The sequence below is a fragment of the Drosophila sulfurigaster genome, chromosome 2L (genome assembly GCF_023558435.1).
Source record: "Drosophila sulfurigaster albostrigata strain 15112-1811.04 chromosome 2L, ASM2355843v2, whole genome shotgun sequence".
NCBI classification, from domain to species: domain Eukaryota; kingdom Metazoa; phylum Arthropoda; class Insecta; order Diptera; family Drosophilidae; genus Drosophila; species Drosophila sulfurigaster.
In genome coordinates this window covers 11,565,837-11,576,346 of record NC_084881.1, presented here as the reverse complement: position 1 = coordinate 11,576,346, position 10,510 = coordinate 11,565,837, and the positions used below count along the sequence as shown (strand labels likewise).

At 41.2% G+C, this 10,510-nt stretch overlaps 1 protein-coding gene across 1 annotated transcript; it reads left to right on the top strand.

Annotated features, from left to right (window-relative positions):
- Positions 1–3,163: 3,163 nt before the first annotated feature.
- On the top strand, positions 3,164–9,866 carry LOC133847273 (tyrosine-protein phosphatase non-receptor type 21). The gene is made up of 7 exons (XM_062282207.1): positions 3,164–3,596; positions 5,362–7,399; positions 7,459–8,356; positions 8,414–8,632; positions 8,690–8,866; positions 8,932–9,255; positions 9,316–9,866. Exons 1-7 carry the CDS (start codon positions 3,512–3,514, stop codon positions 9,442–9,444), a joined length of 3,870 nt encoding a protein of 1,289 aa, XP_062138191.1. The 5' UTR covers positions 3,164–3,511; the 3' UTR covers positions 9,445–9,866.
- The last annotated feature ends 644 nt before the right edge of the window (positions 9,867–10,510 follow it).

Below are 10,510 nucleotides of genomic sequence, written 5' to 3'. Positions count from 1 at the left end.
CAATTGTCCAGGCGTGTGACGCCATCGGGTTCAAAATTGGGAACTCAAAACTCGTCTATACCTTAGTTATACGTATAAGATCGATTATATATGGTAAAGTGTCTGAATGACAAGGTCTCGTTTTATAATTAGGCGCAAATTAAACACACTTGCCGAAATAAGTCCGGAAATTGAATCGCATATCATTAGAATTGGATTATCTTTGGAATCTCGTTCCCCAAATTAAGTTTTCAATTCAGAGAAACATTCTTATTCTCAGATCACAACAAATGTTCGTAATCTTCTGTCTACGTTTAAAGTTTAAGAACATTTTTGATAAGATTGCAAACTTAATAGCATAATAAAACATTGTAGTTTAAAATAAAATGATTAAGTAGTAAAGTCGCATAATTAACACAACAATAAGAATATGATAAATAATTATGATACTAATTTAATTATTATAAGACCCTATTAATCACCGAGCAGAGAGGTAGATAATAGCACGGTTAATTTAATTTGAATTTGCCCTCAAATGTTATCAAATTGGGATTCCTATACTATACATATGTTGTTATGAGACTATCTCGGATCTAGACAAAACAAAAAAAAAAACCCCTTCCACATGTGTGTAGAATAAGAAAACGCATCATGAGTGGGCGAGAATTGTGAGAACACAACAAAGGCGGTTGCCGAGGGTTTCTTATACAGTCTAGTACATACAATCTGTTGATACTCCTCTAATTCTCAATGTGCCTACGTGTTCAAGTCGCGAGTCATTAAACTAAACACTAAGCATGACAAAGCAGTTTTTGTTTTTCAGTGCTGTTATCGCTGCGAAAAGTTGTTGCGATTTTTAAACTGTTTCTGCCACCGATGGTGGGCTAGTTAAACAGTTTGTTAGTCTAAAAACCAACTCGATAAGGCCAGTAATTATTTGGTAACACAAACATTCAGTTAGACAGTCCGTCAGTCATTCATCATACATTCACTCAACTCGCACTTGCGAACAGTCGCTATTATTTGGTTCAATGTCAAAAACGTATTTTTGAATTGGTCAATAACACGAAACGTGCAAAGTAGAAACTTCAAATTCGCAATAAGCCAAATAAAAAACCGTACATTAAAATATGAATAATACATTTTTAAAAGGGAAATCAAAGGTATCTATTACATGACGACTGTTAACAGTTCTGTTAGCCCTGTTAATGTGACGCTGTTAACAATTATCTATTACTATATGTATTCTGATAGCAGCTGCATTTCTATTAAGGAGCTCTGTTAAGAAAATCGATTGTATGTCATCTGTTAGTAGTTATGTTAAGTAGCGCTGTTAAGGTGTAGCTGTTAACCCTCTGCCTGTAATTCGGCGTAGTTTGGAACATTTCTAATTGCTAATTGTCTATTCTTCGAAAATTTGTTGTAATTACATCATCAATAAATTATTACATAAAACACAATTAGAAATTAATTTTACTCTCCTATCTTAATCAAATTCCAATAGAGTGCTCAGCTGTTAGTGAAAACAAAATCAGCTGAAAGCGAAACAAGTTTCTCTCAATGTAATCAAATAAGAATGTCAGAGATACGTGACTGAGATACACTCAACAATTGTGCAATGTTTTTGTAGGGTGTGCCTCTAATATTTCGCTAATAATAACAAAAGATTTTATTAAATTAAATTGCACTCAATAGAGAGCTAAAGAGAGACCAAGAGCGCAAACGAAAACGAGACCGATTGTTCAAATGTAACCTCAAATTTAACGAGCATGCAACCTGTTTAATAGGCACAGACAGTCCACTCACTCACACATGTGCAGGCAGAGCGTTAGCAACAGGTAATGAACTTTATACTCCGTCATCGTTGTAGACGGTAACATTTGTTTGTCTCGCTCGCGCACACGTAGTTAACAAGTAAAGTGCTCACATACTAATGCAGCTCTTGTGAGTGTGTATATATTGATCTCTTATTGTTGCTGTAACCTTGACCATCAAATGCCGAACACACAAAATGATCAATCGGCTCAAGATAATAATGTGTAAGTGTGTGTATCTATAATGCGTAAAACTTACACTGTGTGCGTGGTGACTTTGAGAACGATCCGCAGTTGAGATGTTTGTGCATGCGCCTTATACGAATTTTGAGGATTGTTGAATTCGCTTTTTTGGGTTTTCGTTCTTCTTCGTTTACGTACACGGTTTTTTTTTTTGGGTTTTGCGTTGACGTTGCACAAGCGAATGCGCTTAATTTGTTTTATTTAGTTTAAATGTGTGGAAATGGAAGCCACGACGACGGGGACGACGACTGCAACAGTCGTATAAGCACACTTATGCATACACACACATAACCATAGGCGTAGTATGTGCGTCTGGATGTGTGTGTAAATGCGTATTGAGCTAATCACTTTGTAACGCGCCCCTACGTTTACGTTCGTTCAGCTGTTGTTCGCCTATTAAAACGCGTGTCGTTGTCTAGTAAGGGTTAAACAAATTGATGTAGTCAGCCAATCAATTGATATTTAATTTATGGTTATTTCGGCGTAATTTTTGGGAGACAATCACGTCCGATCAGCAGCTTTAACAAAGTGATACTGTCCGCATGTTGTTATTGTTGCTCAATAGGTACTATAGATGGAGTCATCGATGTTTTCAAAACATCGGTAACATCGATGTTTTGACATGCCATCATCGATGTTTTGCACGGCTTCTAAATTTATTTGAAAAAAAAGTGAAGTTTATGAATAAAATTTAATCCGGATTATTGTTCTAAATAAATAATTTTATAATGTCTTGTAAAACATTGAAAATATCGATGTTGGCACATACATTTTCACCAACACTAATTGGGACGGTTGGTATCTTTTTCGTTAAGTGAGTAACAGCTCAACGAAGCCACTGCTGTTAAGCTAGGTATGCCGGTGAAGTAGATTGTGTAAAATGTTTTTCTTAAACTATTCTTAAAGCATATAATTTAAGCCTGACCAGAGAATATTTTGTATGGCAATAAATACAATTTTTGTACTGCTCTCTTTCGTTTTGTTAAAAATACACTATTATTTATAACACTTAAAAATTTCAAATTTAAGAAAGACGAATGTAACAGCAGGCCACTGTTATAGTTTGGTATATTTCCCTTGGACAGATGATATATTTTCATATCCAAACTGCGGTCACACGTTGAATTCGCTTATTCGATACCACGACCGAAACCAAAACTACTCTTTCGTTTTTAGTTTTTTTAGTTAACTCTTTTATTTATATTAATTGCAACGACTTTCAATTAGTTTTAATTGTAAAATTTTAATGCTTAACGTGTACACAACTGTGTTCTAATCAAAGTGCCTTACAAGCTGTGCGCGTAAAGCTTGAAAAAACGCGAGTAACTAAAAACCAATTGTGTAATTTACATGCAAATGTCTTTGGTACCTGCTTCCCAACAACAGCTACAGCAACAACATCAGCTTAGCCAAAGCCAATAACAGCAACAATAGCAGCAGCGTGTCTCACGCATAGTTTCAACAACGGCACGGAAATGCCACTGAAATTCTTCAAAAAATGTCGACAATATAATGTGACGTCCAAAAGTTTATTTGTAATATCTGTGCATCATTTGCTAGGTGAGTGTGTGAGTGCAAGTGCGTGTGTGTGTACAAGTGCGTATGCTCCTTTTGAGTGTGTGTGTGTGCGGGGGCGTATCAATCAGCTTATGAAAGCAACAACAATCAATCGAAAAAGAATATCAATAACAACGTAAAAGAAGAAGAATTTCAATTGCCCAAGTCGATGAGTCGACAACAACAGCAACAACCGAAATAGTAAAAGCAAATACAACAATAAAAATAAAATAGGAGTGCAGCTGCCGCCAAGTTTTACACTTGTTGATTTATTTAGTCATTTTGCGCGATTTTAATTGGAAAACACATAATTGTGTGTTAGTTTTATATGGATGGTGAACAACAAACAGCAGATAAGCAATTCGTTTATCTTGCGGCTTTCGTTTATTACCAGTTTTTTGGAATTCGCCTTTGCCAAAACATATCAACAGCCAACAAAAACAACAGCAAATACCGCAGCATTTTTATAGTATGACTTGTTGCGCATCTGTTAACAGTGCAATGTTTCGCTAACGTTTAACAGTGTAGTAGATTATGCTAGAATGACACTGCATGAAAATGGAATCCTGTAAGCAACTTGTTGCGCATCTGTTAGGACGTTAATAACAGCATTTCTTCTTAAAGCTTAACAGAGTTGTAGCTTATGCTAGATCATCATTGTATTACTCTGAGAAAATCTATATTAAATGGGTTTCCGTATTGAACTACATTTGATTTGATTATGAATAGGTAACAAAAGATTATCTCAAATTTATTTTCTAGTATTTACAATACTATTCAAGGCAATAAGTTAAATGAAAAGTTAATAAGAAAGTCATTAGTAAATTTCTGTGAATGCAACTTGATTAAATCGGTTTCTCAGATTAAGCAGTCGCTTTCAGCCAATGTAATCGCACTCCCAGACGCTGTTAGTTTGCAGAGTGTCTCGCCTAAAACAACAAAAGTCTCAACGATTTCCGTCACTTGGCTCCAATAAAAACGTATAAGGCAATCCACAAAATAAAAAAAGACAAAAAACGATTAGACAACAAAAATATCTGTGTGTACATTAGCATATTTGCGCGTGCTCTGTTGTCAAGCCAAGAACGCTCTTGCCGCTGCTGCTGCCTCTGTTTTTATATCCGGCAACAATAGAGTGGAAGGGTGTTATACTTAGTAAGAAGCAGATATGATCAAGTCCACTTCTCATAGTTGCCTGACTATATGTCCATCTTTTTGATGAAAACGATCTCGATTTAAATTTTCAAAATAAAAAACCAAAAATTTAGTATGACAAAAAATGTTCTTGATATAGGCGATAAAATATTTATTTAGTATACAAGTTCCTAAAAAATACAACCTAACAAATTATAAATATACTTAAATATTATTTATTTAAAATCAGAAAAATTTGAATTAGAAAATAAAGATACAGAAGTAGAATTATATTTTAGATTATTTTATGTAGACGAAAATATGGAAAATTAGGAGTTTAAAAATTATGGTTTTGCTGTAGTTTGTGTTTTAAAATAGTAAAAACAATAAGCTTGCACAATAATTACTGAAAAGTGTTTCTCATAGCCCCTAAAACCAATTGACAGGTATTGGAGAGTCGCGTTCATACTACAAAGCTTTCAAATTTGTTGTTGGCATTCTTCTTTGCGTTATTATTATTATTACTATGGTATTGGCTTTGACGCTCTAGCTGTGAGATTATGGCATTGACATGCGTCTTATCTGCGTTTGCACTTTTATCTATGAATTTCAAATGTGTCCGCTTATCCAACAGATTCGTCCAGCACCGTAGACTGTACCATCAGCTCGGAGAGTAAGGGCCAAGAGTGCCTGGACAATGTGTGCCAACGTTTGTTCATCCAACAACCCGAATTCTTTGGTCTGCGCTATTTGGTTAAGGACAAGGAGGATGAATACAAATGGATCGATCTGGAGCGTTCACTGAGCCGCCAGCTGGAGAAATATGCAGCTGCAGCCAAGATGTATCTGCGAGTGCGGCATTATGTGACCACCGGAGTGCGACATTTGACGGATGAGGCGACGCGCTTCTATTACTTTCTGCAGCTGAAGAGTGACATCTATGAGGGACGCATTGCCTGCGACATACGCACTGCGATCCTGCTGGCGTTGTACTGTCGCCAGGCGGAGTACGACAGCTATCAGGGTGACAAGCAGTCGAAGGACTATTTGAAAAAGTCGCTGGTGCTGCCGCGCAACATGCAGGGATTGGCCAACGACGACAACATGTTGGATGGCCTCATAATGGAGGTGTTGCAACAGCACGCGGGTCTGCCGCATCTCAATCAATGCCAGGCCGAGGAAATGTACATTCAGTGCTGTCAGCAGCTCGATGGCTATGGCGAGGAACGCTTTGCGGCCAAGGATACGCTGGGCAACGATCTGCTATTGGGTCTAGCCATCAATGGCATGGTCGTGAATGCGGACAATGGTCGGCAATACTTTCCCTGGAAAGAGTTTCACACGGTGACGATTGACAAGCGCACGATTAAAATCGAGCAGAATAAACTCGATGGCGATGGCAGCATTGTGGGCAGCTTCATCTTCAGCGAGGCGGACATTGCACGCTACTTCTGGAAGCTGTGCATCACGCAGCACAAATTCTTCAAGCGCTACATCGACACAGACACGCCGTCGAGTTTGGGCAGTAGTGGCGCTGATATGGAGAGCAACAATGGCATCTCGAGTGCTGCGGATAGCGGGGGTTATGTGGACTATGACTATGTGGCTGAGCAGCAGCAACAGCAGCAGCAACAACAGCAGCAGCAGCAACAGTTGCAGCTGCATCATCAGCAACAACAACAGCAGCAGCAACAACAGCAACAGCAACAACAGCTGCTCTCGTCCAACATCTCGCTGGCCGCCAGTCACAGTCACAGCCAATTGCTGGGCCAGAGCAGCAGCTGCCTGGATCTGAGCAACAACAATCTGCACAGCAGCAACAGCATGCTGCACCACAGCAACAGCAACAACATCAATGCCAGCAGCAATCTCGTTGCCGACACACACGAAAGAGAGCGTCTTAAAGCAATGCTGCCCACATATCGTCCTGCCCCGGATTACGAGACCGCTGTGCAGCTGAAATATCGCACGCCATCCGCAGAGTTGCACAATGTTGCTTTGGCTCTAGCTACGCCCGGGAATGCAGCTGCTTATTACGCCGGATCACAGCCCGATGTGCACAACTCGGCTGTGTATGGCGAGAGTCTGTTGTATGGCCATCACTTGACGGCAGCTCATCGTTATCCGGATGTGGCACAGCCGGCAGCTGCGTTGCATGCGCATCATCATCATCTCAACTTCTATCAGACTCAGCAGCAGCAACAGCAACAACAGCAGCAGCAACAGCAGCCAGCTGCTTACTTGGAGCTATCCCAGCGGATGCACATGATGCGCCACAAGGCGCCGCCGCCTTATCCTGTGAATCGCTTGAGTTCCTCGTCTACGCCAGACTTGGCGGTGGCCTCGCCACGTCCATTACAGGGTTATCGCAATTATGTATCGGGTTCATCACCCGATCTCGTGTCCAATCGCAATCTGCTCAATGGCGGACAGTTTGTGGCGTTGGCCACAGCGGGAGGAGGAAGCGGAGTGCATGGCGGCAATATGCCGACATCGTCGGGTGCCACAATGATGTATCCGTACATTGGCCACATGGGACACTCGCAGCCTTACCTCCCGCCACATGGCACCTTCGAGAATCTGAATATGATTGAGGAGCAGCCGTCCATAATGTCGCAACTGCGTCAATCGGCCATGAGTCAAGCAGCAGCTGCAGCAGCCGCTGTGCAAAGGTAAGTCATTGATTCAAATGTAACATAACAATGCTAATCTCTCTCCACATTCTCTGCAGCTCACCCACTTTGCCGCCCAGTGGCTATCGCAGCTCGGCACCGCCGCCAGCAAGCAGTCCACAGCCTGGGGCAGTGACGCCGACGCCTTTGCAGCGCAGCGCCATGAACGGCTCCATTGAGCCCATCTATGAGAATGTGCCGCTGCCCATGCCGCAACACCAGCAGCAGCCGCAACGCGCTAGCGGCGGCAGCAACAGCAATGTGGATGCCATGCGCCAACGCGCCTCCTCCATACAGTCAGCGCCGCCAGGCGTGGCGCCTGTGCCTGCGGCAAGACACGGCAGCAACAATAATAACAACAACAACAACAACAATAATGTTGTAACGCTGACTGTGAATGCGCAGCCAGATGATGAGATTACCAGAAATATTAAAAAGTATGGCGCCGATCGAGCAGCGAGCACAGAGCTGCAATTTCTGGAGCCACAGGCACCGCAACGTGCCGCACGTGCGGCAAGTGCAGCGCCAGCAATTGGTGCCACGCCTCCGCCGCGTCAACATCGCTCCACAGCAAGTCTGAACAAGTCAACGGTGGATGTGATTTCGCCAGCGGGTGACTCGCTGCATCAGCAATTTAGTGCCATGAATCTGTCCGGCAATACGTCGGCCTCAACGTCCTCCATGTTCAACTCGACGCTGGACACAACGGGCTCCTCGTCGGCCAGCAAAGAGGTGAAGCGACGTCGTCGCTGGAATATTTTGTCGCGCAGCAAAACGCCGGATAAACAAAAGTCGGCGACATTGGGACGCGAGAAGGCAAATACTTCGGCGGCGCAGCAAGCGAAGCTGGCGACCAAAATGAAGCTGGCGCAGGACGATCTCAATTTGCCGCATCGTTGGTCGACGGGAGTCAGCAAGCCGCAGCCCATTTCGGGGCAGTATTCCAAGGATAAATTGGTAATTAATACCTAGGAATATCTCTGTAATATATAATCTATATTCTCTAACCTCCAGTGCCAGATATTAAACGAGAAGCTGCAGGATGCCCAGCTGTTCATGGAGTTCGAGCGCATACCGAAGAGACGTGAGCATGCCCAATACGATTGTGCGCTGCTCGAGGAGAATGAGTTAAAGAATCATGATCCCAACTTTCTGCCATACGACGACAATCGTGTTCGTCTCACGCCCTCGATGGACAATCGCCATGGCTATGTGAATGCCTCATCTGTATCTGTATGTTCAACTTTTCATACTAATTGCGAATCGATTCAAATTGAGTAATTTTTACAGGCCACTGTGGGTAACAAACAGCGCTTCTACATTGTCGCCCAATCACCGCAGGAGTCGCAAACGATGCGCATCTTCTGGCAATGCGTGTGGGAGGCCGATGTGTATTTGGTGGTGCAGCTAACCGAGGACATGAGCTACATACCGCTCAGCAGCCAAGGCAGCTTGGAGTTTGGTCAGGTAACAAACGGTTTCTTCTTTAGTTAAAGGTATTGCCTTTAACTAATCCAATTATTACTATACAGTTCCAGGTTTATCAGGAATTCTCACAAACCACCGATCGCTGCACCACCAGCAAGTTGCGTTTGTATCATGCACCTTCGCGTCGCTATCGCTCCGTGTGGCATTTGAAATACGCCGATTGGGCGGAACAGAATTGCCCGCGTGATGTCAATCACTTTCTCGACTTTCTCGAGGAGCTCAATTCAGTCAGATTGGCGTCGACAAACGAGGTGCCACCTGGACACAACACAAATCCGCCAGTGCTCATACACTGCCTAGAAGGAGGCGGACGTTCAGGTGTTACGCTGACAGCGGATCTATTGCTCTACACGCTGGATCACAATGAGGTAGCGTTGATTATTCGATGAGTTTTTTCCTGTATAGTAAATTGTTCAATTTGATTGCAGGACTTGGATATACCGCGAGTTATCGGGCAGCTGCGGCATCAGCGGGATAGCATTATACCATCGCTGGCGCAATACAAGTTCATCTATAATCTGCTCATCACGTATTTGAAGCGAACGAGGTTGATCTAACTTCGAACATCCAATCAACGTCCATTCGTAGTATTTTTCGCAATTTAAGCTTAACCTATGACTAACTCAACAAACGAATCGAACAACTTTCTCTCATAACCGAGTATTGCAGACTTGTTCTTCCAATGGGGCAGCTACTATATTATTATATATACATATATATATTAAACCACCAATTTGATGTGTATTGCCGTTGTGATCCCAATTTGTTAACGCATAAGTTTTCTTTTGAATTTGTTACCAAGATGTAAGCGCTCACGCTCCACCCTCAATGCAAAAAACTAACATTTGTGTTAATCATAGTGCTTAGGTTTAAAGCCAAATTATTTATACACATTTTTTTAAACTGAACCAATCGATATGCATTACGCAACGCAAAGCAAAGCAATAAAAAATTACAATTATACAACATTTTCAATCAATCTCAGGTGTTTTTCTTTTGTTTTTCAATACTGCATGTATTTGCCTTTTTCAAAGCCATGTGCATACTTTTGACATATATAATACTCATACACATAGATTCTTAAATGAATTAATACACAAATTGAGTTATACGATTTTAAATGATTTGTAAATATTTTATTTAAGCAATTCTCTTTTTGTTTATTTGCGACATTTTCCTTTTTTGGGGGGAATTATTTTGATAAAAACTCAGAAAATATGATATGCCTTTTTTGTTTTGGAAAAACGATTTTGTAGATGACAGAAGACATAAAGGGAAGCCTCTTTGTTTTTGTGATTTAATTTTGAAAAGTCTTATGGTTAATCTGACTTATTTGAATTGAGTCGAAATCTTTTGTGGTATTGCTAGATAGCTTTTATCTTTCAGTCTATCCAAAAGATCTATCAAGAAATACTCGCCCCAAAATTTTAGAATCTGCACTTCAGCATTTTGTTTGTGAGACTTTTGCGTTTCATTTAAAGTTAATCCAAGCGAAAAAGCACAAACATTTTGTTTTTCTTTACATGTAAATTTAATTGTAAGCCATAAAAAGCAAAAGTTTCCGTTTTATCTTAACTTAAACATAAAAGAGCACAATTATACATTAAACATTTAGCAATTTGA

What these genes read in the sequence shown, in the direction of transcription:
- LOC133847273 (XM_062282207.1), top strand. Translation starts at nt 3,512, where the DNA reads ATGCCACTGAAATTCTTCAAAAAATGTCGACAATATAATGTGACGTCC. An exon ending in GCAGCTTGGAGTTTGGTCAG is followed by an intron (nt 8,867 to 8,931) that starts GTAACAAACGGT and finishes ATTACTATACAG; the next exon opens with TTCCAGGTTTATCAGGAATT. An exon ending in ACACGCTGGATCACAATGAG is followed by an intron (nt 9,256 to 9,315) that starts GTAGCGTTGATT and finishes ATTTGATTGCAG; the next exon opens with GACTTGGATATACCGCGAGT.